Raw genomic sequence first — 27,407 nt, 5'->3', positions numbered from 1 at the left:
GAATTTCTGTACCACAAGGATGTTGCAAGCTGCCCTCGCTGCAAATTCATTCTCTCCATGCAGTTTTGGTCTCTATTTCCCTTTTTTCACGGCAACCATGCTCTCCAAAAGGTGCCAGCTGCCTCAATTCGCCCTTCCCATGGGAGGGCTGATGGAGCCACCAGGGGATGTGGAGTTCACGGCTCTGCTTCCAGTTAGTGGTGAAGTTCATAAGCTCATCACCAATCTCTAGCAACACACACTCACGGGATTTTATTTATTTATTCCATTAGGCTGTTAACTCTTATTGAGTAATTATACCCTCTAAATGAAATGACTTTGAGCACAGAGTTGCTTACTGACCTCTCACCTTCCTAACTGCCTTCCCCTATAACTCATATTAAACCAGAATTGTCTAAAACTTCAGGTCTATAATATGCTGGCCTATAGGATAGCCATGATGGTCTATCAGGCTTCTAATAATGACACCAAATTAACACATTTAACTGCACGAAGTATAATTCAAGCCGAGCCTTTCTCTTTTTCTCCTCCTGCTTTTTAGGAAATGTCTACTCTGTATCTCGACACCAGCAAATATAAACAACAAAGCAGCCCCCACAGAAATTAGTTCTAAAAATATGAATTGTGATAGACTTCACAAATCACACCAGAGTTCATGGCAGCCACAGGGTGCAACATATGTAGTTATGATTTCATTGTGCACCATTGATCTCTGCATTTCATACTCATTCAGTATAGAAATAGATTACAGTTTTAGGGTATCTTATGAATATTGAAATTATTGAAATTATTCAATAATTTATTGAATTTATTTATTGAGTTTATTGAAATTATTATTGCTTAGTTTGCATTTTTCTATTTAAATGACAATAATTAAAGTACATGTGAATAAATCTGTTTATATAACTAACTCTCCTTGGTATACTACACTAAATTTTCCGAACTCATTACAGCAAGTTCAACCTCAATTGTATTAAATAAACCTTATGGAGAAAAAAACCCAACTATTTATTGTACTAGATTTTGCAAATAATTGTCAGCATGTATAAAAACAGGCTTACTTATATTTGTGAGGAAAGCATTACTAATTTCATATGTTTGTATATCATGAATTATACCCCAACATTTATGAGACTTAAAATCACCAAATATTAAAAATGTTATATATTTTGGGCAGATTTTCTCTCTCCTGGTTTCTGAACTGGCATGATGCAGTCAAGATGCCTTTCAACCCCTCCTGTGCAGTCACAAAGGCTAGAAACTTGCTTTAAAAAGCACAAACAAAATGAAACACGGAAAAAAGTCTCGAAGACACATAAAGGAAATCCAAAGCCACAAAGCAGAGACCCTGACCCAATCACCAAAACAAGAAAACACACCTTGAAAGATTCAAGGTTCAAACTGCATAAATTGTTAATACTGTATTATGCTCCACAGTAAGTGTGGATGAGCTTGTGCAGACAAACATGCATGCACCAGCAAAAGAGGGAGCTGGGGAAACAGGGGAAGTAGAAAAACTTTTTCCTCCCTTCATATTCCCATACCTTTCCCTTGCTCTTCTGAGAGATGAAGGCAAAAAATGAGGATTTCAGTGTCTCTTCCTGTGCTTCTAATCAGGCACAAATATATTCCTTTACATTTGGGGAGAGGGGATGTAAACAGTAATTTAGATAAATTCCCACAATAAAAAAGGCAGAGAAAGTAGCATGTGTATATTCACAGGCAGGTAGGGGAATATGGCCACATTAGTCCTTTCCTTTCCCTAGGCAGGAGGTTTAATGCACACTCCCACACACTGTTTATTCCCCTTCTCCAAACGATTTTGCACTTTCTCTTCATTTTGTTTCATTTAATAAAATTCTTAATTCAGTGACTAAACAAAGCAACCCTTCAGAGGTATCCCAACCGTACCGCCTATCTCCTACTACAACCTTCCTCAGGTGGCCAAAACCCCACATTTGTTGCATTTCTGATTAATATTAAATACATGTGTTGCATTCTTTATTTTTGACTGGCAGTCAGTTTTAAGCTAAATCGCAAAGGGGTTGAAAGAATTTGGATTTTTCTTCCTGATAGCACTGGAGAAAGCAGCAGATGAGAATTAAGCAGTAGGGAAGCCCTTGGGTTTGACCTCTCCTAGAAAGAACCGTCTCCATACGCCGCTGCCATTGGGATCAGCAGCCACCAGATATCTCCTTTAAGCAGCTCCTCTAATTTGCCTGAAGATGTTTTTCCTTGCTTTTGGAGCAGATGATCATGCTGCCAACCATCTACAGGAACCGACCCCAATGGCAGCCACGGATGATGCGTAGGTGCGTACTCCCATTTTCTCTCTGCTGCTGAAGCACACCATGTGTGTCATCACCCCCTACAAGCGATGTCACTTCAGGTACCTGGGAGACTGAAGTGAAAGAACCACAGCAAGAGCAAGGACATGCTAGAAGAAAAGAGAGGAGGAAGGAATTGCCATGGAAGTGAAAGGAACGGAGGATCTTTGGGAATAAGTAAAAACAACTAGAAACAGGAAAGGAGGAAAAACAATGAAGGATCATAGAGCATAGATGATCTGCAATGCAAGAACACTTAGGAAATTGAGAAACGAGACAGGTAAATGTGTTAAAAGCCAAACAGTCAAATTTAAAGATCTACTTCAGCTGTGCTAAAGATTATTGTCATTATGAAGTACTATTACAGAAAAGTTCATGTCATACTATGGAATGAAGCTCTTAAAGGAGCAGATTTCTGGAAAGAAGGAAGGGACTGGGTACTGGAAGCATAGGTAAAATTTAAACACCCCAGTTTCAATAAGGGTATTTCTGTGATAAGGTGTTGGAAAAATCCTGACTCCAAGAAGTAAACATACATCATCTCCATGCTCTGAGGAGCCACTCACGGTAGGAGGAGGAAAATGTGCAAAATTCACTTTTTTCCATTTATAACAGCTAAAGACCACCATATGGCCAGTCTGTCGCTTAGCAGGAAAGCATCTGTTCAGATGAATTAGGATTGAAGTAGATGACAAGGTAAGCAAAGGAAAATAAAATGTGAACTGCATTTAAAGGTGGAAGACAATCACATACAATTGCATAGTTTTCAGTAATTTACAACTAAATTGCACTGCAAAATCATTTTCTGATAATCCTAGCATCTACAACAGATTAACTTTCATCTTGTACAGCAGGATTTCACAATTTTTAATGAGCCTGTGTGAAGCTGTGCTACAAATAGCAGAAAAAAACAACATGTAACTGTCTCAAACTCTCTGAGAGGCTCTGATATAAAAATTGGGAATCTACAGCCAGAAAAGCAGAAGAATCTGTGTTACTGCTTCTTATGTCTGAAATGCTCACTATTCAGCCCCATTAACTATGATATGCCGCCATTTCAATAACATTATAGGTAATTAGTGCCATGAGATGTGATGCATATTCATTCTTCTCTATGCAAATGATCTGGTGCAGGTTATAATGTCACCTCTTCTGCACTGGTTACCGAATCCTCTACCCTCATATGCAGCATTTCAGTGGCTGAATTCAGATTTGTCTTAAAATGGGATGCACTTTCTCTCTCCAAGGGACAGGTAAAATGAACTATCTCCAATTATAAAAATTCAAATTTGCTTCATCCAGTGTAAAAAAAAAAAAGGGGGGGGAAAAAGAGACAGGGAAAATAACAGTCTAGGTAGATCTATCAATCCATGCCACATAAAGTAAAAATAAAAGGGAAGGTTTAAAATTTCCTTATAGTAGGGAGGGCTTTGCTCCTCGTAAGCATTTTACACAAGTCAAATGAAACCTTTTTTTCATTAAATACTCTGCTGTAGCTGAGTCCCACTGAGTTTGCGGACTATGACACATTGGCTCTTCTATGGCTATGTGACAGGATGCCCAAAGACACAATGGGCATCACGGGGCTCGGTGCCCCATCCTTCAAAAGGAGTCCGTACTTGACACAGGTAGGGCACCCATGGTTGAGCCAGGAGAGTATCTCAGAAGGCTTATCTCATCCTCTAAAGAAGTTTGTCTCTATCTCTACCCAGCCTTGTGGCTGATTTCTAGAGTTCACTGGGCTTTGCCCATTTATAGTTTTACAAATTCACACCAAGGTATTTACTTTGACCTCAATCCAAAATCCCCTGAAGTCTGAGAGAAGATTTCACTGACTTCCTTCAGTTTTGAATCAACATTGCAAAACTGTGCCTCTTACAGAGGGTGCAACCATCTTAACATCAAAACGGATGTTCTCCCAAATACTCAGCATGGGCACAAGTCTGTTGCCACTTTTTGAAGGACATTTGGGTACAAACTTCCTACCAAATTAACAAGACAAACATAAGAAAACTTACCACACCGCATTTCTGAAGGGTTATTCCAAATTCAGAAGCCACTGAAATATTGGACACATCTTCAAGCTGTGGAGGAAGGGGAAAAGTCTACATAGTGTATGAAAATATCCTAATTCATAAACTGAAGCACAAGTTAAATTATGTAAATAATGAAATGAGAAAAAAAATGTAGAGGTATTAATTGCCTTCAAATTTAAGAGTTTTGTTATCCCAATAGTTAATCTTTTTTTCTAGTCCAAATTTGTATGAACTACTTATTCCCACAAGTAATTACTAGCATCTTAATTGATACATTCATCTTTTGGCTATCACAATTCCCTAACAAAATACACTATGCACAAAGTCCATCAGACTATACTGATCTGTTTCATTACTAAGTCTCTATCAGAATTTCCACAGCAATCACACAGTTGTATCTGTCACAGTAATTCTTTGGAAGCCTCACAACTAGTTGGTGTTGCTGAAGCCATCTCAAGTGAACATAATCACCTGAGACAGAATTAGGAACATACTAATTGGGTAGTAAATTCCCAGCAACATTCACTTTTGATACAATTGCTACAAGCATAAATCCTTACAAGCATTAAAAGTGGCAAACTATCTTTTACTGACCAGCTGGTGGTTAACAGAAGACTCTCGTTTGAACAAAATCTTCTTTGTCCATGAGGGTATCAAAGCAAATAGCGAATGGCTCCACTGGTCATCCGAGGCTGCAGAAGTCAAGAGCCGGTGAGGGGCTTCACTTGCTTGAATGATCAGAGGTAAGGGCATTGCTGAAAACCAAGGCAACACTCTGCATTAGAGCTAAAGCTGGCTCCTGTGCGGCAGCCGCTTGGTGCAGATTCCAGCCAGGGATGGGGCTCATGGTACCTGGTGCTCTGTGTGCACACAGCGACCAGCATGCTCTCCCTCAAAGCACTTAAGATCAATATAGGTAACAGAGACATGAGGCCAGGCAGGAAACAGAGGTGGGATTTGTCCCACAAAACCCAGCAGAGTTGGAACAAAACTGTTTCCTACCTAGGGAACTCACTGAAAACTTCTTGCCATTTAAATATGTAAAGCATCTAATGCATGAATTCAAAGGTTTCAGCCTTAAATCAACTGTTAGTACTTTCAACACAAAGAAATTTTCAGCAAAGCATAAATAATTGAAGCACTCTACAACGTGAGTGGCCTCAGTGCTAAGGATGTTCTGCTCCAAAGATGCAGTCTGCCAATTAACCATTAACCATGTCAATACATATTCAGAACAAAAATACTGCTCAGCTGAGTAAGGGTCTCAGTTACATTTCAGCTGAATTGGAGTGCCATCAAATCAAACACTCCTCAATTTAGTAATTAGCAATATAAATGCTAGCTTATACTCTTATATTTTTATGAAAGATTAGTCCATGATATCACAAAAAACTACAAGAACAGTTTTGAAATCATATCACTTTCATCTACTAAAAAGCACCTATGACATTAATAAAAGGAGCTTATACTAAAAATCAATAATTTAATATACTAAATTGTCAAAAGGTGAAGCTGCTGAATGAAGAGAAAAAATCTCATGAAAATTTCAGAATGATAGCTGGCTGTCTATGCTTAAGGAAGATACTTTTTTTTCATTCTTTGCATAATAGTTGTAATTTATTACTTATTTTTAAATCCCATATTTTAATCATTAGCAATATATATTCATATGAACAAAACCTCTCATTGAAAAGCAAAGATTCTTGACAAATTACATTTTTCTATAAAGTTTTCATTTTTAAAAAACCTATTATATGTTAATGAAATATGAAAAGCTGAAGATACTAAAATCTCATTAATATGAGAAGCAGCATTTTTTTGAAAAGACACTGCTTTGTTGGAAGAACAATATAGAGAAATACTGTTAGCTGTAAATAGAAAAGACATGCACAGACTTTCAGAATTGGACCCTTAAAAGGAGGTCCTATAAAGGACCTTGAAGCATTGATGCACATAAATCACTGAAAAGATTTCTGTTAACATAACGAATGAGATGCAGTCCTGCGGCTCACAGAACCCAGATGGGCATGTGCACCTTGGGGAGCTTCACTGTCTTCCCATGCTGGAATGGCATGCTTTTTATTTGGGAGGGAGTGGTTTACACTGGCCAAAATTGGGGATATATGGGCCAGGAAAAGCTAGTTGTTTATATTTTACAATCAGTTTTAATTCACTTCTCTAACTTTTACTTAAATACTTAAACCACTGTTAAACAATGCAACAGACTCAGACTAATTAGGGACTGTAAAAATGACAAGGTAAACTTGGTGAGAACAGTAATATGTATAATTACAATACCAAATGTCTGCATATCTTTGGGGTTGGAATTTTTTCAGGGCAGTCATGCATGGCGTATTTCTGTTTCAAGACTAAGCAACAGCCCAGATCACTCAGGATGACACCAGTGCTGAACTGTAAGTGCAGTATGGACCTGCTAGCTACCAGTCTGAGCCCACCTGGCCATGGCACTCCCCAGCAGATCCAAGTACCATGCTATATCCCACCTCCAATGGCTCTAAACCTATGTTCTGACTACTGAATCAAGGCTCCTCGCAGTTTTGTATAGATATATCCAAACATTGAAAAAGATTTGTTTTATATTTGCTGTGTGTCGTATATTAATGCAATAACCATCCCATTCCTATGGAGGTGGAGCACCAATTCTCCTTCTTGTTTTCTTGCCAGACTACAGGACATGCACTTTCTTTTATAGTAAACAGAAACTCTCATTGAAGAGATGAAGCTTCTTTGTAGGGCTTCACAAGAGTCAGAAGTCAAAATGGCAAAATGTATGGGCTGTGTTAAGCAACTACTGCCTTGGAAGTGCTCCTTATTTAGCAGATCATTTCCTTCTGTATTTTGGATGAAGGAGGTCAGCCAACAAGAAGGGGGTAATTGCTTTGTAAAATCTTTTGTTCTTGTGCCCTATGCAGCATGACATCTCCACCAGCACACCCAACTGCACTTTTCATGTGAAAGCAAATCCTGATACTCCCCTCTGGAGAGTATCAAGTCCACAGTAACCAATTTAATTAACTGATCATGTTCTTTGACTCTGAATAAATCTCTGGATTACTAATTACACAGATGAGTTTGTTTTCAAGTTGTGCTTTGTCATCACTTACAATCACGAGATAACGTGCCCAGCTCCCAGCAGAAGTCTCCAGGCATATTATTTGGCTGCTCCCTCATTGGTAATTGGAGGTTGGGGATTTTGCAGGTTCTTGACATTATGTTAAGCAGCCTCAATGTTGATGATGATTACAAGGATACTTCTGCAAAATCACTTGTATCTTCCCAGCACTCAGTGGAAGGTTTTGCTTAAATAGATTCAATCAGTGTGACACATGTCCATACATCAACAACTGCCACTGCCTTCCTCCAGATTTTTTCTCACCCTTCCTATTAATTTTTAACAATATAGGCTGTTTTATAATACCCTGCTTTCCCTTGCCAGTAAAGCAGCACTTTTCTATCTCATTTTTTGTAGTATCGACTGTCAGTTAAATAACTTTTTCCTGATCCACATATATTTAACTGTCACTAGAACATTATACAGCTCAGTCCAGCTGACCTATAAGAACATAACTGCTTCTCCACATAACTTGCTGCATACTCTTAACATCAATACAACATAATTGTATTTATCAATTCACCTGCTGTCTCTTTTCAGATAAGGTCCTAGATGGATTGTAGATGGCTGATGATTGCTTGAAAAGATGGACAATGAATATCTGAGAAAGGATGGTACAGGCATAACACATTCCGGGGTTTTCACATCTATTCTAGATTTCCATTCTGAAATTGTTTTCTTTTTTTCTTTTAACAAATACATTCATCTGAGGTTGGAAAATACTAATACTTGACTCCTGAGGCCTCTCGCTAACAAGCATCGAGCTTTCTTTTGGATACTCTGCTGCTCAGAAGTGCAAGCGCACCACTGTCAGTGCCCCTTCAGAGATGCATCCCAGCTCTGATACTGACTCCGTGATCTCCTTGTTCCTTCCACTCTTTTTTCTTCTTACAGCTTCAGTCTTTGCCATTTTTTTGGCTGTTTTCAGAAAAGCCATTCAGAGCTGCATGGTCTTCACTTCCATTAGTTTCTAAATGGAAATTATTCCCACTCCTTTTCGAAAGGGAAACTTTGCAAAGCAGAGGAACAGTTTCAGCTTTACACCCAGCCCAAACAGCCCCCTCTCAGCTGGGCTTGCCAGGCTGCCACCAGGCACTCCCAGAGTACTCCTCAGACCAAAACATTTCCCAGCGAGCAAACCAGCAGAGCATGAGGCTTAATCTGGGGCTTTCCTGCAAACATCTCCAAAGATGCCAAGTGAATCAGTTCATCAAAGAAAGGCAGTAATTTCACTTTCTTTTGAGATGTGAGACAATATCACCGTCTTTAAGATGAAATTTTCTTTGTTTTCCTTAATTAAACATTCCAAATTTTTACAATGTATTATCAAGTTAAATATTTTATCTTACTTTTAATTAGCACGTTACTAAAATGTTTTCCCATGATTTAATCCTCCATAAACCCAATATAACCAGATATGCCAGAACCCTGTCTTAAACTGCACATTCCTAGCTAATTGCCAGCGCTGGTACGTTGACTTTGTATTTAATTACAAAATGAAAACATGAAAATAAATATTAATATAGCTGAAACAGCTGGAAGATTGGTGTAACATTTTACCACTCACGTTACTATAGCATTCACTCAGTCCTGCATATGTGCAGTGCCACAACAACATGAAATGACAAATGCACAGTTGATCAGAACAGTCTCGCTATTTAATGCTGTGCAATTTTCTTTTGCTATTCTCCCCAGGTAGTCATGTGCCACTCCTCAGCTTTGTGCACTATTGCTTTGGGTGGTGATCTTTTGCTCTTTTGGACCTCCAGCAGCCACACTCAAGGCACACGCAATACACTTAGGAAGGAGAGCTCCCTGCTCCAAGCTCTCACTACATTCGCTTGCTGCTCAGAGTGTGCAAGTACAGAGAGGATCCAACCTGATATGAAATGCACCTACCGCGTGGAGACTGTGGCAGCAGTGGGTCTGTGTTCATATGGGCTGGGGGCGGAAGGATGGATACCTAAGAAAAGAAGCTGTCCTCTGTGGTCAGCATACTGTCCTTTGCTAAGAAACTTTTGTGTAACAACAGGGACCTTTGGTGCTAAAGCACGAGCCTTTACCACTGGACTAAACAGGCCAAGTCCTGAACATGTTGGTAGCACAGGTGGACTGCCATTAGAAGGGCAGGTATAACACTATATTGCCTTACTTGTTCTTGGCAGAAGTTAAAGTGAAGGTTATTCTTGGCTATGACATTTAAATAGGATGATACAAAATTAAAATAGTCTTACAATAGGTTTGAAGCTGAGACTCCAGTATGTCCTTAAGGCTCTCGTACCTTTACAACACATCTTAACGTGCCAAATTAGAGTAGGAAAGTGAAGACTCTGACAAGTTTGTGAAATGTCAAGTTCAAAATTAAAAATTACCTGACACTGAGAGGAAAAAAAGCAATTTAACTAAAACAGTCATTCCAATTCTCAGCTCTTGAGGGCTGCATATTTCAAGTCTCACATCTGCAGTCTGATTTGCTTTCCCCCAGAATTTATCAGCAAAGCTTTGAATAATCTCACTTTATTTCAGTGGGGAAGAAAAGAGTTAAATATACTTGCTTACTGTATTTTTGTTGTTGCTGTTCTGAATTATTCCCTGTCCTGAAAACCATCCAGGATACAAGATCCAATTTGAAGTCCTTTCAATTACACACAACAATGAACAAGCAAAGGTAGTAATTTACTGTATTTCAGTTTTGAATGTTGCCATTAGCTTTTCTTGTTACAAAGTCAAAGAAACTATGGGCATCAACAAGACAAAACAAATCTACTTTCCAGGCCTGTTTTGAGTAAGTCAGAGCAGACTCGAACATAACTTTCAAAAATCCATTGTGTTCCCCCATCACAGGGCTATTCTGGGATTGCTTTTTCTCATCTTATCCAGAAACAACTCGAAAAAGCTTCCAACAGAAACCCTGAGATCAGTGTGCTGATCTGCCACAAATGGTTTCATTTTCAGCACTCTGCGATTTTCAATGACAAGGGTTTTATGCAGAAGTTCCCATCTCGCTGGTTTCATTGAGAACTTCTTAGTAAGAAATAAAGAGTCTAGTACCTTAATTAAACAAACCACTAAAAACTTAGCTTTAAATATGTTAAAAATTCATGTTCATTAGAATGGGACAATTCTCAGTTATAAAATCAAGAATACAATTCAGTGCTTGTAGCACCCCTCATTTAACGTGTGTATTTACCTACTAACAAAATGGCAGAGTTTCATAGAATCGTAGAATCATTTAGGTTGGAAAAGACCCTTAAGATCATCGAGTCCAATCGTTAACCTAATGCTGCCAAGTCCACCACTAAACAATGTCCCTAAGGGCCGCATCTACACGTCTTTTAAATACCTCCAGGAATGCTGACTCAACCACTTCCCTGGGCAGCCTGTTCCAATGCTTGATAACCCTTTCAGTGAAGTAAAATTTCCTAATATCCAGTCTAAACCTCCCCTGGCGCAACTTGAGGCCATCTCCTCTTGTCCTATCACTTGTTACCTGGGAGAAGAGACCGACCCCCACCTCTCTACAACCTCCTTTCAGGTAGTTGTAGAGAGCAATAAGGTCTCCCCTCAGCCTCCTTTTCTCCAGACTAAACAACCCCAGTTCCCTCAGCCGCTCCTCGTAAGACTTGGGCTCCAGACCCTTCACCAGCTTCATTGCCCTTCTCTGGACACGCTCCAGCACCTCAATGTCTCTCTTGTAGTGGGGGGGGCCCAAAACTGAACACAGGATTCGAGGTGTGGTCTCACCAGTGCGGAGTTCAAAAGGATGATCACTTCCCTAATCCTGCTGGCCACACTATTTTCAACCACTAACGAAAAGATATTGCATGTCAAAATCCTCCAATCGCCCCACTTTTTCTTTAGCGCCAGAAGGTTCTTCTGACCTACAAAACCGCATGCATTTCCTCTCTCAGTGGATGGTACATTAATAATTTGCAACCCATCAGAAAGCAAGATGCAAGCAGAAAAGCTGACACTGAATAAATACAGGAAAAAAACAAGGAAGCTGAGCAAATCTAAATTATTTGCTTTCGTATTTAAATTAATAAACTCATTTGTGAATAAGCCATGGCACAGGGCAAAGAAATTAGAGGCATCTCACTAGATGAGTGCTTCAGAGCATGTAACTTCTTGGCAAATGCATGTCATGAAATCATCTCTTGCAGCCATTGGGGGGGAGCGGGGGGGTCTGTTTCAGGCATTGCATTGCCCCTGTTAATGCGCTGTATGAGGATGTCGTAACCTTTGAGGGTACTCATCTCCACTACACTTGGGTGAGGTAGCACATTGTTTATCATACACATATAAAGAAAATAAAGACCAAAGACTCTGAGAAACTAAGTGATTTGTTCAAATGTGCACAAAGAGCCTGTGGCAGTCAGCCCTCAGATGCAGCTCCTCCAAGCTGTAAAGGACTTCTCTAAGTATCAGGGTACCCTATTTCGATCAGATTAGGCAACTACCACTACAGCTCAGTGTAGCTGAGATCAGTGACAAGTATACTTGATACCTGCTGTAAAGAACATTAGCATCCCAGCAACACTTCCAGACCCCCTACGTCTATGAGTCTGTAACAACTTGGTCCAGGACAATGTATATTAGTTATTGTAATTGCATAGGTCTCTGAAAATAGCTTCAAGAGTAGGCATTGCAACAGTGTTAGTAAATGCACAGAGGTTAAGTTAGCTTCTGAAAAAGAACAAGGTCTTGATCAGCTTTAAGCAATATGGGTTTTCCACAACACCGGGAATGCTGGGCATTAGAGGGTGCTCCCCTACGTCATTATGTTTAATGAGGAAAAAGGGCTCCTCCTGAAAATTATTCAGAGCAGGTATGAACTCAGGTCTTCTCACAATGGCTCCATTCTAGATGAGCTGTTTAGGGAGCCTAGAGCACCTCGTTCCTAACTTCTGAGCAAACACTCCCCTGTGGCCCAGGATGAAGAGTCCCACTGATGATAGCGGGCCACCAGGGCACAGCTCCCGTCCCATGCCCACCTTCACACCCATGCCCTGGGAGTCCTGGGACTCCCACAGCGCTGAAAAGAGAGAGAAAACAGTTACATACCTGTCATTCCCAGACATCCCATCTTTTTTTGAAGCCACAGATTATCTTTAATAACCTAAAGTTAACACAGAAGAGAGCAATTATAAAAAGGAACTTTTTCCATAAATGTTTAATACTCAACTCTTAAACTGAATTTATGCTTCACAATTACACAGAATCCTGTTCCACAAAGCCTCAAATTCCCCAAAATTAACTACCAGAAGAGACACAACACGGCTCTAGAGGTCTCCCGCAGCTTGTCAAGCATTATGAGGCTCTGCTGTTTCCCAGTACAGCTATGCATACTTGGGGCTCAAACTGTACTTACACTTCATACTATCAGGCTGAGCCTCTGCGCAATAGTGGAGCAGAAGGGTTTGCTATTAGTTTGTTCTTATAAAATAATCTTTCCTTGCCATTTTCAAAGGCACATTTGAGAACACAGGAAAATCCAATCACTAGGAGTCAGCAGGAATGTGTCCATATTGGATGATCAAGTCTACTGACATGCTCATTTTTCCTTTGGAGCATTACACAGAGCCTTTCAAAGGGACCACAGGCTAAAAACTGTAGCTTACAAGGCATTCTGTGACAGCCTCCCACCTGTGCCCAGACCGCAGAGGTTGCTAGAGAAATCACAGCTTTAAAACGTCAGTAAAAGAAACCAGTGTTTTTAAGGATTGTTAATGCCCAGTGTTTTGATCAAGATGTAGTAGTCATACAAGCAAGTTTTTATTTAATAAAAATGCTTCCTTGCAGGAGATAATACAGAGTTAGGAATGTCGGCTGATTAACAGCGATCTTCTAAGTCCGCTGAGCGACGTGACCCGCACTTGCTGTTTCTGTTTGTTCCCAAGCACTGCATGTGAGTAATGTTAAGTACTGACTTATGTCAACACCACTGTTACAGTACAGCAAGTTACGGGCAATTTTCTTCTTTGCCTGCTCAGGGAAGCCATCACTTTGATTATCGCTAGAGCTGTAACTTTAGTTAACCTTGTGTGAAAACAGTTCTCACTTCCAATAGGGCACTTTCCCTCAAAACAACAGAAAATGCAAGACACCTCACAAATTTGGATGCACCAGGAGCCCTGGGTTTTAAGTGGACACTGCTCTGGAAAACAAGTACATATGGGATTGGAGGCAGATCTTGTGGAGGAGAAAGAAAGGACAGAGAAACGAATACAAGCGGGAACATGCAGCACACTCAGAGCAGCCCCAGCATACAGCTCTAGGAGACCCCAGGCACTGAGCTCTTCACTAGGGGCCATTTGCAAATACCTCGTTGTACAGCTCTCCCTGCACTCCAGAATTCTTGTACACAAACTGAGTTATGCCAAAGTTCTCTAATGCCATTATTAATTTCTTCTCATTGGTCAAACAATCTATATGACCATGAATTTTGAGTAGTCAAGCATCTCAAGAACACAGAAAGATAAGAACAGGAAACTCCAGTGGCAAACTTAAACAAATAATTGTCTGGTGAATAGATATATATATATGTATGTATTTCCATATATGCGTATGGATACGCAGCAATAGAAATCACATGTTAAAAGCGAATTAACCTTTGCCAGATATTTCTAGAGCCCTATCTGCACTAAGGAAATGTGTACCAGTTCACTAAATGGACATAATGACACCAGTGTAAAACACCAATACGATGGTCTATTATGTTAAATGTTGAAATAAAACTTGTTTATAAATATAAATCCCAAATATTACTCTAGTGCATTGTATCAGCATATATATGAACATTAAATGTCAACAGTTCATTTGTAAGTGAGTCTGCAAAAGTAGACAGTGGTCTAAGCGTGCATAAAGGCATGCAGAAAATGTGGCTTGCTAGCTAACAAGCTTTATTTCCTACTTCCTAGGAAATCAGTGCACAAATGGCTCCTGATTTCCACAGACTGCAGGCATTCATTCATCTGTGGTTTTACAACAGCTCAAGCACAAAAATCTACAGCGTTCATATGTCCATGTGCGTCAATTACAAATGACATTACAGCGCTCCTTGTTTTTCCTTCTGCCTTATCTAACATCCAGTTCTCAGTAGTCTACGCTAGAAAATATAGTCTGGATATTCAGCACAATTCTTCCACTCTACTGCAGAGTGCGTCCATAATACCAGAGGGCATCACGAGGGGCTCCGCATTGGCAAATAGTGCCAATTCTACGGGCCAGCACTCACATCATGCTTCAAAAGTAATTAATTTAATGCCGTGATATTGCCAGCAGACATCTTCCCAAGTTTTACATTAATTTATTTTTCTGGTGGAAAAATAAGGTGGGTTGTTTTTTTTTTCTTCATTTTCCTGCAATGCTATTTCCTGCTGATTAGTCTTTTTGTAATCACACCACAAACTATCCTTCCTGACTCCCTCCATTCCCCACCGCACAGTCTCAGGTACTCTCCACACTGGCAAAAGAAAACTACGTTGACACAGTTTGAGACAGCTTGATAGATACACACCTAGGTAAGGAGAAAGAATGAAAAATAAAAGCCGTATCCTAAACCACTACTGGCACTCCTACCAGCGGGATGACACCAGTGGGCAAGGGTGCTGTGACTAGATAAAGAAACACCAAATGCCTCTGCTCAGGAAGAACAGCGAAGCGGAGCCACCGTCCGCATGCGGCACGTTGCGGTGGCCCCACCACGCCGACCCCTGGCAGCTTTTCGGGCCGCTGGCCCCAGCCCAAGTGCCTGGGAAGCGGCCGCTGCTCTGCCGGACCACCGCTCCGCCAGCAAACCCCGCCATGGGGGATCCCTGCGCCCTCAGACAGGGCCTCTCCTTCGCCCGCCACCAGCCGCCCCGGGCCCACGGACCCGCCCCGCTGAGGGGCCGACCCGCCACCCGCGCAGCGCCCCGCGGGCACCCCGCCTTACCCCAGCCGCCGTCTGGCCGCAGGGCTCCCGGGGCGGACCCGGCGCCCCGGCCCCCTCCGCGGGGCTCGGCGGGGGGCGGCCCCCGGCCCGGGCGCGCCAGGTGGCCGCTCCGAGGGGCTGGACGGGCGCGGAAGGCCCGCCGGGGAGCAGCGCCAGCAGCAGGCCGGCCAGCAGCCGCCGCATGGCGGCAGGCGGCCCCTCCGCGGGCGCGTAGGGCGCCGCGGAGACTTTCCAGGCGCTGCCCCCGAGCCAGGCCGGGCCTCAGCCGCCGCATCCATCCGCCATCGGTCTCCTCCCACCGCGGCGAAGGCGGGGGGCGGGCGGCGGAGGGGCCCCGAGCAGCGGGACCTCCCCTCCCCTCTCGTCTCCTCGCCTCTCCTCTCTGCGGGCCGGGCCGGGCCGGGCCGGGCCCGATGGCGGCGGCCGGGGGCTGCTTGCGGGCGGTGGGGCTGCAGTTCTGGGCTCGCTCGCTGCAGGCGCTGCCCGCCCTGCTGGCCCCCGCCGTCCTGCTGGGGCTGCTGCTGGGTGCCGCCGCCGCCGCCCTGCTCTGCCGCTGCGCGCTCGGGCCGCGCCGGCGGAGAGAGGTACGGGGGCCGGCGGGCGGAGGGCAGGCAGCCGGCCTTCCCCACTGCCTTCCGCCGCGGAGCGCCGCGGGGAGGCTCGGGCCTGGGAACGGCTTGGAGGGGTCGGGACTGGTTTGTGAGGGGCGGCGGCCCCAGAGGGCCCGGGAGGTGCCGCCGGCTCGGCTGTGCCCGCTGCAGCGAACAGCCGGGGCTGCCCGAGCTGGGCCGGGTGCCCCGGGCCGGCCGCGGGGCGAGCGGCGCGGCCGGTGCTGAGCTCTGCAGCGGTGACGCTCTGCGGGCTTGGGGTGAGCTCGGTGGTGGGTGGGGAGCCCCGTGATTCCTGACACACCTCTGTAGGGAAGCGTTTTACTACTTAAGTCGTTAAAAAATGTGCTGAAACAAACGGGCTGACTGAAAAAAGAGGCCGGTTTAAGTATTTATGTGTTCTGAATATTGCCCTACTGGCCTGTATCTTCGTTTAACGTAGGTCACCCACTAGTTGCGTCTCACAGCTATCACTTTTTGTACGAGACTGTGTTGCTTTTGGGCATAATGGAAGATGTACCCAGCTTGCAGAAACTTCGTGAGATAACTTGAAATAAACACTAATTTCCATCCTAAAGCAGTAAGAACAATCCCATTTCCAAAGCATTTTATGAACTTTTCCAAAGTTCATCTTACAAACAGCAAAAGCAGAGTAACAGCAGTACCTTTGCACTGAGGATGCACATGTACATACCCGAGAAATAAAGGAGGCAGAATACATCTGACTGTTTGCTTGATGCAGAACTAACAGGGTTTTCTAAAGCGTGTGATTTTGTTAATAACATACCTGACTCCCTGTTTTAAGGACTATGGTGGATGGTTCATATCTCTATTACATAAAGTGTTTGTTTGGACTCGAGGATTGCAGAGGTAGCACATACCTGCAAAACCGCTACCGGGCAGATATATTTGCTGAGAATAGTTATCGACTTATGCTTTTTTCTCCCATCACATTTAGTCCCAAGTCGTGCTGGATTGACTGGATGTAGCAATGGTTGGCGCTGGCGCAGCTGGGAAATTTGGAGCCCTGCGGAGTGTTCTGCCAGCCTGCAGTGGGGGGTCTGGTTTGGCTTGGCTTTTAACCACACCTTTTTTCAGCTATAACAGCTCTGCTGTGTGTGTGTATCTGCTAGTGTTGATCGTCATTAAACATGACATAAGAGAAAAATCCTCTTGCTCCCAACTGCTTTTAAGTAGGAGGTTTGAAACTCTGTTTGAAGCCATGCTTTAGCCTAGTAATGGAGGCACTTCAAATACTGGATCAATGCATCCTGTGCAAGTGCAAGCCTCTCTGATTCAATTGCTCATTTTCCCTGCCTTAATAGGTTGTATCTTTATTGTACTGCCACTACCAACTCAAATATAGCTACGTACAATTTTATCCTTTATGTCATTTATGTCAATAGGGAATAGAAGCTGTCAGTTCTCTCTGGCCCAGATCTTCAGATGCATTTAGGTGCTTAAATGCCATTAAAATCAATGCTGCTGCTGTAAGGGAGTTGTTTATTTTGAAAGAAAAATAAACTGCCTGCTGGTGCATACGGAGCACATTGCAGGGTGGGCAGGTTGTATCCTATGGGTCTGATTTCCCAAATTGAACAGGGCTATCTTAGGCTGTCTGGGCCTGTTCGTTCTTCGTCCTGTCTGCCCCACTGATGCTATGGAGCAAGCCTATTATGTGTATAGCAGGTGCCGAGCTGCACATATTACAGCTTTCTGTATCCAAAATAAATGCAGGGATAGTTTCTCTAAGGATGCCATGTTCCTTCCCAGTCAGCTGAGTTATCCTTGCAACAGGAGCAGGGCAAGTACCTGGAGTCCGAAGCAGCCGTAGGCACCGTGATCTCACCCAGCATTTGTCCCTCAGCCCCAGTTAATCACTCTTCTATAGATCTCAGCCTGAATCTGTAGCACTTGGATGTATGCAGTTAAGTGCTTTATTGGTTTGATGATCTATGCATAGGACGCACTGGGATAGTTTTAAGAAGAAACGTTTACCATGGTAACTTCAGACCATGTAGTGTACTGTAATACATTTCTATTGGTAATATTCTTCTGTTAGAGTACAGCATTGCCTGGAGGCTCTTTGGGTTGAAGCTTGTCTCATTATGGTATTCTGGTAGATTAGCTTGATGAAGCGTTGGAGTAATTACAATTAGACTTAGTTTTATTCAACTTCTTAATGGTCTAAAAGGGGAGCTCAGTAGCACTTCAGTTGCAAAAATAACAAAGGACAAAAACAAATGGAGAGGAAGGCGATGAGATTAGAAATGAATCCTGGAAAAATTCAAATACTTGTAAAATGATAGTGTTGGAGATATAAAGGAGTGAAAATGAATACTGGATGAATATGAACAATTGGAGAAACAAGTCGAGAAAAACAAATTCTTATTTTGGAGTGGCTATGCTGTGAGGTACAGTGGTGAACTCAATGTGGCTACTTCCACAAGTCCCAATCGCTCAGCCTAAGTTTTGTGAACTTCTGGTTTGGGACAAAAAAGTGACAAGATTGCCAAGGGAGACTTGTAACTATTCATTTGTCATAAGTAGATTTTTAGGAACCAGCATCTGCAATTCACCACGTCTTAGAGGCTAACCCAAGAATATGATCTGTATTATTGAGCATCTAAGTTCCAGACAGGTGACAGCGGCAAGTCATAAGGAATGAAATGTGTTCAAAGGCTGGGCAGTTCTCTATATTCTGAGAAAATGGACTACTTTATATACCAAGTGGCCAAATAATTCAAGGAGAATCTTTCCATAAGACAGTAACATACATGGTGGCTGCAGCCATATCATTAGACCACATCAAAAAGCAGTCAGTGGATTGAAAACCTAAAAAATAATTTCAAAATTAGTCAAGGTAGGGTGGCTGCCATCTTTTCCATCACTAAAAAAATTCCTTGCAATGCTATGTTTGGATGCATTGACCAACATTAGTATTATTTTTTTGGTCTATCTAGTGCACGGGGAAGAGCGTGTGCAGCAGGAGGTTTTGCTCCCGCACAGTCTGTGTCCGTACCAGCGGCTCGGTGTGTTTGTTAGGGAAGTAAAGGCCAATGATATGGGCTGCTTTTGGGGAAGGAAGATGGTGAACATTTTCTGATGGTTATTTCTTCCTGACAGGAGCTTTCCCACACATAAAACTTCATTTAGGAAGTTTTTCTTATAGCAGGGGAGCAAAAATACTCGGCGTTCTCTTCATTTCAGGCAATTACAGACAATTTTAGTTAACTTGCTTTAATTGAGAAGTTTGAACTTAGACCATGAGCTCAACTCCATGAGCTCTCAAATGAGTAAGACATTTTGAGAGCAGATGAATTGATTTGACACATTTACAGCCTCTTAACAACTTTTCAGATTAAAACTCTACCTCTGGACTGACAAATCAAATTCATAAAGTTCATTAATTTTAATTATTCCTTCCTGAATATGTAAAATTCTCATTCATTTTCAGATTGTATTTTTCCAAAATTTTCAACTAATATTGAAATAATTTTCAGAATGGAGGCATGAATGTATCCAGACTGCTGTCAGAGATGTTTCCAGTGAATCGGCATGGTCTCAGTGTTATATGTTATCTGTTTTCTCTCGGAATTTCAGAAGGATGATTCCCAGAGACTTCTGGAAAGCTTCAACTCTGACGAAAAAGAGCACACACTCACAAAAAGTAAAGCAGAACCCTATACGTCAAAAGAGGAGATGGTGCTGGAGGTAAAGATCTGCTCTTGTTGGTGGATGTCCATTTTGCTGCATGTAGCAATGAGCACATTCAGGGCCTGGTCCAAACTGTCTTAATTTTATTGGATTTGGAATTGAGCCCTTAAAAAGTGTTCAGAAAAAGCGTAAGAAGGAGAGTGGGAGTTGATGGCTGCTTATGAATGCAACCATTTCAGGCACCCATTCCCCTTATCAGTTCCATTTCTCTTGGGCGACTCTTTTTGGATATTTTAATCAAGATCCTGAGTTCTTTTTGGACAAGGGCTTCTTTGGTTTTCCTCTATATTGTCCTTAATTTCGAAAGGCTGATGGGAAAAGTTAACACTATTGACATAAGAAAAAGTTCTTAAGTACTGAAATCAGTGCTGAGAGTTGATAGTGGATTCTTTCCTGAAGAAGGAGATTTATTAGAGAAATTCTGCAAGTAACAAAGTTCCCCCATGAGGTCCAATCTGGAACAAATACTTTTTTTCTAGAGGCTTCAGCTCTCAGTTGGACCGAATAGATCAACAGAGGCAGAAAGAACAAATGAAGTAAAATGAGTATGTTTGCGAACAGCAGCATCTTGAATGGCTTTCTCACGTAAGAAGTTTTCCCGTCAGGTACCAGCTGAAGATACAGTGCAGAGGTCAAATGATCTTAAGTACTGAAACACCAGTATGGTGAGCTGGGATTCAAGGACAATTAGAAAAGCAATTTGGAAAGAAAAGTAGGAGAAGGTATAAACTTAACCCACCCTCAATCAAAAATTCAAGTAACTTTTTTTTTTGTGATAATCTCAAAATAACTTGAGAAGCAGTCCTACTGTTTAATTGTTAGATCACAGCCTTTCACCCGAAGCTGATTTGACTGCTCTTGGTGAAGCTAAAAGTTGTGAGTTCAGCTAACTTACTCAGTCTATTATACATAAATTAAATACATGCAGAAGGTGTCAGTTAAAGCCAGCCAGCGTGGTGCTTAGCTTGTAAGGCAAACTGGTTTCAAGACAAAGAGAAGATAGACGTTATTGTAAACATTTTACTGTTGGTTTAAATACTGACAGGTAAATTAATCTTCGTTTCAGTTTTGTGATCAGGAATGGTGACAAACCATGGCTGGTCATTTTACTTGAGTTATAGTACAGCATAACAAGTGAGCATGGATTAGATTCTCTTTTGGAGTGTAAATCCTGTGGGAGAACTTACATAATGATATAAATTGATGCGTATTACCAGTCCTTTTGAAATAGGATCACAGTCTTTTAAAGGTGATCATTCACAACTGTATCCATTTCCCAAACCCTTTAGCTCATTTATAACACATTAAGGGACTTTCTCCCACCTATTTGTCTAACTACTGAAGTTATATATTTTTTTCTATTCATTTGTTCCAATTCCCAGAGGCTTTTGCTGTTACTAGCATCAAATTGACAGTTCATGGAGAGGCATAGATGGAAAATGCTTTTAGTTAGGTCAGAGCACTTCAGAAAAACAGGTTTTTTCATTCTGAGACCTTCCACGTTGCAATAATACCATAATTACCATGTTAATAATAACTGTGTATTACTCATGCCTGCTGAGAAGCAGGATGTGTTAGTTCTAGCACACTGTGATATGGCTTTACGGCTTTGGACTGGAGCTGCTCTGCCTCCAGCCATTGCAGGGCAATGGATCTGTTGGCCTCTATCCCTGAATATGTACTACAGCAGTGGGACTGCTCGGTATGAGCAAGTGTTTTACATGCTGACCGCATACTTTTAACTTTATCAGTAAATCCAGAAATGACTTCTGGACATAAACGAAATGGAGAAAAGGTGCAATGATAAAAGAGTCTAATGAATTATGTAGTCTGTTCTCTTCCTGTCTCTATTTTTAGACTCTATTAGTGCTCTGATATTTCCTAGAAAAATCTATATAAAGGAAATTGTGTTTTGACAAATCAGATTCTTTCATTTCATATGACAAAACCAAAACAGTTAAAATAGGAAATCTCCTAAAGCTTGGATTTAAACATTCTATCTGTTGCTTATAGCCAACCTTTTATTGAGCCATACATAACCTCACAAAACAAAGCTGATTATCCCATTGTTCCAGTGCATAAAGCAGTGGCTAGGAAAGAGGAGGAGCAGAAAGTCAGATTACGTGATATAGCAGTATGAAAAGAATGCATTATCTATAAAAAGTTCTTTGGAAGAACATTGATATTTTCTCTAGATTATAACTAAGGGTTGTACTATAAAAGTTCTTCCTGGAAAAAATGATGACTGGTTTTGTTTAATCTATTGTTTCCTTATTTAAATTGAAAGTCATAATTTATAGCCATGATGATATCTGTGGACCTTATCCTTTAGTAGTTTCTATTATTAAGATAATTTCAGTCTCTCATGTGAAATCTCTAGTTGCTACTAAAGCGGGGGGGAAAAACCCCAAACTGAAAATAGCTTGTGAATACCAGCTATTACCTATTTTCCCTTGCAGGAGTAAAAACATTTTGGAGCAGTGATAATGACAGAGTTCTCTTTTCTGAGTTTCATACTCTGAATGAGACTTATGAGAAGACTTCTTGTGCCAAAGCAGAAACAGTCAATAAATAGTTAGCTATCGATAGGAATTTCTAAGTTGTGTAACCAAAAGGGGCATGGAATGCTTACAGTGAACAACCATCAGGTCTACTGCTGTTCCCAAATGGTTTTCTGTTCTTTTCCATGCAGGAAAGTGAGTCTCCTCTGAACAGTAACGTCACGGCATTTGCATTAAAGGCAAAAGTGATCTATCCCATCAATCAGAAATTTAGGGTAAGGTTTTAGATTCTACTTGTAAAAATTAATGACAATCATTCTGTGTCAGAGTAAATCACAGAGTCAAGTAATAGAAGAAAACTTACTGCCAATCTGCTTAAGAGGGATCTCTCTTTGTTTACAGTCCATTAACTCAGGGCTTATTCTGTAAGGTATCAGCTGCTTTCAGCTCCCTCTGAAACCTGCAGTTGACCTGGTGTGTGGTCAATTTTCACTGTAGTCAAGAGACCTTTTCTTCCCATTAACCTTAATGGAAGTTGGGTCTGTCCAAGGAGACATAAGAACCCTCCCCCACGGATCTGCCTCGCAGTAAGAAAACATGCACCAAGCAGATAATCACAACAGAAGAATGCTTTTCCAGGCAATGCAGAACCTGTCAGTATGATGAACCTGTCAGTATTTTGTGGAAACACTTTTGCTGCGTATATTTAATTTTTCGCTTGAAAGCAAACACTGCAAACTGATGCGATGTTTATCTCCTTATTGTGTTGTATTAATTGACCTTCTAAATTTTCTTTGACTGTAGCCTTTAGCAGATGGGTCATCCAATCCATCTTTGCATGAGAATCCAAAGCAGTCGGTTCTGCCTAATCAGGTCATGGAGACATCTACGTCAGGCAGCCTGGGATCCCTGAGCCAGGGAGACAAAGAGGACTGCAGTTCCTCCACAACAATACATTCCACAACAAGTGATGACAGATTTCAGGCTCGAGCCTTCCTCAAGGTGATCAGCTTCCCTGAAGTGCTAACATGTGAGAGGTAAGCAGTAAACCTGCACTCGTGTTTGGTCATTTCCTAGCGTGTCCCAGTGGTTTTTGGGACAATCACTAAAGGTCTGATGTAAACTGAAGGCTGGGCTTGAATGCATACATTCAGCACATCAAGACAGGGTTAATCTGCTTATAACCCTAAAAAAGTGGTTGGGGAGATTAAAGTAATACATCATGCTGCATATTGAAAGTCAGTTTGTTCTTTATGCAGTTCTGGGAATCGGAACTTGACAAAAGCAGTCTCGTAAAAGGTCTATCACTGTTACGATAAGGAGATCCCTTTGTTTTGGCTTGTATGCTCAGTTCACACGTGCAGTGGCGTGCTCGGCTGGGGATGGAGTCCTCTGCACTGTACAACATCAAGTCACACAACAGGTGCCTTGAGAACAGCAAGTGGCAATGGTCTGCTCTCTCCGTTTTAATGGGAATGACTTATGTCATATTGTGGGAAAACTGTTCCTTTCTCAGTCACTCCAGTGATGAGCAGGTAGAGCTAATCAAAATAGCTTATCAGCTCCAATTTTCTTTCAGCTGCACAACAGTGAGATACCCCTAGATGAATATGTGTCTGTAATCTCATTAGCAAGAATGAAGAAAATTATATTTGTGTCACTATGGGGACTGGGGAACGTACTAGCGATGAAGAATGTTTTCAAAATGCCCACTCTTGCTAGAGCTGTTTTAATTTAAAGTTTTGTTTCCCTTTTGTTGTAGCCACTCATGCCTATATTTACCTTGCCTTTTTCTAAAGGGAACTGCAACTCCAACTTTGTTAAAGCACTATTTTGTTTTGCCTGCTTTTACGTAGAGAGATTTTATCTGAAGGAGAAGGCAATGTAGAAATGAAGTGACTTGACTGCTGTTTTAGGGCCAATGCTTTTAGGAGAATTTAGTGATTACATGAAACTATGGTGTTGCTCTTTTATGTGACCTTCATTTAGATTGATATTAACACTTTTTAAATCTTTGTTTTAGTTTTGATGTTAAGCTCTGCCTTTGCAGTCTTATTTTAAAAGATCTCATGCTTCTTGATACTGAACTCAGGAAAGAAAAACATGTGGTAGGTACTCATGTCTCATTTATAGCTATTTGTTTTGAACATCTTAGTTGAATATCAGTTTAGGAAATAACATAAACTGCTGACTAGCTGGGAAGTAGTGTAGCAGAGTTGCATCTCTACAGTATTCTCTTTATTTTTTGTCTCTGTTCTGCATATATATGAGCTTCACAAAGGAGTAAAATATAAAGAAATATATTGGGCTGTGAAATACAGGAGGTCAGACTGGATAACATAAAAATTTGGTTTTAAACTTTACTCCAGAGAATAACATCCAGCACTTGAGGGTCATAAAAATAGAAAAAATATATATATTTAGTAGATGAGTTTGTGTTTTAAGGGCAATGCTTGTGCATTGCAACTCCAAGGACTCCAAGCTCTTTGAATAAAGTTGAAAATTCAGTTCAACTGAATCAGTACCATTGTCATATGTACAATAGTCCTGATTTTGTATGACAGAGGAATTAAGGTACCCATTTAAACCATAGATAGCTAACTACATCAAGTCACAGCATCCAAAGCTGACAGGAAAAAAAAAAAAAAAAAAACAACCAAAAAACCAAAAATGGATGTATACAATTGTTTATGGTGACTAGTTATGAGCAAGTACAGAATCACTACCGTTACTAAGTTTTAGCTTAGTTAATATAAATCTGGACATAAAGTATATAGCTTTCTCCTCCCCTTCTCTCCCAACCTCTGTTTAAACAGATTGGTCATTTCTGACATAATTTGTTAAATGCAGTGAGAATATTTCTGTTCAGGGATTTTCTGAACAAAGTTCTACACAGTCCGAAAGAGGAAGCATGAAAGTAAACCTGGAAAGCAGCTTCTCTTCTGATGGGATTTATTCCCATCTAGGTAGATGAGGAAGGGAGCTTGAGATCAGATTCCAGAAGGAAATTTAGCTTGACTAGAGAAGGTTGAACTTGATCTCAAAGTTAATAATCCATTTGTAAATGAAGATAAGTTAACAACATAGTGATGTAATCACAGAAACGCTGAGGAAATGAGCATTTAACTTACTTTGTGGCCCACCAGAAATTACCATAAAAGGCAGATGACTTTGACGTTCAGCTGAAGCTTTGAATAGCCCTGTGTTTTCACTAGCAGGGGAAAATGGCAAAAAAAATTCAGTTTAGAGAATAGTTTCTTCCTTTACCACTCTGCTTTCTCTGATTTCAGAGTCAGTCTTTCTTAGCGTCAGTTCTAGGAAAAGGAAACATATCCTCTTCCTTCAGTGTTTTCCTGAATTCCCCCCCCCCCCCCCCCTTTTTACAGCATGTGGTGTCTTGGTGTTGTGTGTTCAAAACTTGCCAAACTCCTATCCAAACCATTGGCAAGTGAAATCCAAAACATGGCTGCTTTGCTGTTTTCTCTTCTACTCAACTCTAATGATAACATACTTTCCAGATTTTGCTCAGCTGAAATGTTGGCTTCAGTAACTGCTTGTATATGTAAATATGGTCTTATTTATGTTTTTACATGTTTAAAGTGGGCAGCTTCTGCATCATCTGTTTTCAAGTGCATGAGTAACAGGCAGGTGGCTGTTAAATTTAATGTATTTTTATCTTCATATTGGAAAATGCTGCAGCAGTTAGTAATGAAGTGAATTGTCTTTACACTGACACTCTAATCAAGGCAAGAGAAGAGGTTAAGCACAAATTATCCCAGTGTTCAAAAACATCTTTTTGAAGACACTAGTATTACAATCTTAAAAAAAAAACAACCAACAGCTGGAAAATAGCTGTATTTTTTTGTAAGAGAAGGTAGCTAGAACTTGAGATGGTTACTTTTGTGTTGTATATAAAAATGATTGATACTTCATTTGGCTGACTACAGCTGAAATCATAGTAATGAATATGTTAGTATCTTTCAGCTTAGGGGTTCATTAAACTTAAAAAAATGGGCTTTCTATTTTTAAGTGATCTGTATATTGTCCAGTAAAGGACAGTTTCAGATGTGTCAGTCTGGTTACAAGGCTATATGAGATTATGTCCTTGTCCTTGTTAGAACATAACACCATCTTCCAGTATCTTACTGAAGCCAAAGCTAAAGAATTTTTCATAGTGGAAGTAATACGGAGTTCTGATGATGTTTCTGTTATTTTGCTTATGATTCACTATAGTCTCACGGATTGATTTAAATCAACAAAAGTTGTCACAAAGATGTCCTTATGATGTTGAACAGGCACTTACCCTCGGTTTTGTTTCCTTCCTTTTGAATAGATGTTTATTCAGGTTCTCAAAATATACCTTACAGACTTTTGTCGTAAAAAGAAGATAACTGATGATATGTTCAAGAAGATCCTTTTAATTCAAGAAAATGTAAGTGGTTTTGTTGGTTAGTATTTCAGACCACAAAAAATAAGAGTTAATCCGACCAGCTGGTGCAAGCTGCCACAGCAGGCTCTCTCACCTACTGTTTTTAAACAGCAATGTCACCCGTAATCTATTTCAGAAGAAATGCAAAGTAACTCCCTTGTTAGTTGATTCTCTCCATTACCTTGTCCACATTTCCCCTTTCTTATTGTATGAGGTGATCAGGACAGTGATGCGACTAATCTGTTAAGAATAAAAGTATTGTGTAGTTGAATCTGTTTAAGCAAACAGAACGTTGTGAACCTTATTGACTCAGATTTAAAAATTTCTAATTATCAGGTCTTTGTCTGGTTCCATGTATCATTACTGATAATAAAATAGCAGGAAATAAAGTACCAGAAGGAAACCCAAGGCTTTTTTTATCAAGGGAAAGTATACTTATTTTCCTCTTTATAATTTTTTCTTCCATATACTTGTATCAAAATCCATTTTCCACTTCTGAACTAGATGACATACATTGACAGTCAATATGCGTTTCAGATGGAGTCACAGTACTGTTTTTAAGATTATTAGAAGGAAAAAAAGCTTTACAAAACTGAACAAAATAGGAGAGCTACTGGTTCCACTTTACATTTTCCAGGTTAGAGTCATAGAAAAGTCTGGGTTGAGAGCCAATTCTGGAGATCGTCTGGTCCAACCTTCTGTAGGAAGCAGGGAATAACA

At 41.0% G+C, this 27,407-nt stretch overlaps 2 protein-coding genes across 5 annotated transcripts in view; one reads left to right on the top strand and one right to left on the bottom strand.

Annotated features, from left to right (window-relative positions):
- EVC2 (EvC ciliary complex subunit 2) overlaps positions 1-16,148 on the bottom strand; it is a 79,513-nt gene extending 63,365 nt beyond the window's left edge. For all 4 annotated transcript variants that reach the window (XM_075499729.1, XM_075499731.1, XM_075499730.1 and 1 more), the window contains exons 1-4: positions 15,433-16,148; positions 12,561-12,615; positions 4,958-5,118; positions 4,346-4,411 (exon numbers count right to left, since the gene is read on the bottom strand). In XM_075499729.1, coding sequence (XP_075355844.1) covers positions 4,346-4,411; positions 4,958-5,118; positions 12,561-12,615; positions 15,433-15,615 — 465 coding nt within the window. In that variant the 5' untranslated portion in view covers positions 15,616-16,148. The remainder of the gene's footprint in view (positions 1-4,345; positions 4,412-4,957; positions 5,119-12,560; positions 12,616-15,432) is intronic.
- The window catches only part of EVC (EvC ciliary complex subunit 1), a 510,906-nt gene that overhangs the window by 434,669 nt on the left and 48,830 nt on the right, over positions 1-27,407 (top strand). The gene's annotated exons all lie outside the window — the stretch shown is intronic.

Source organism: Mycteria americana, chromosome 4, assembly GCF_035582795.1.
Source record: "Mycteria americana isolate JAX WOST 10 ecotype Jacksonville Zoo and Gardens chromosome 4, USCA_MyAme_1.0, whole genome shotgun sequence".
NCBI lineage: Eukaryota > Metazoa > Chordata > Aves > Ciconiiformes > Ciconiidae > Mycteria > Mycteria americana.
The sequence above is the reverse complement of the archived record's forward strand: the minus strand, read 5'-3'. Positions and strand labels throughout refer to the sequence as shown.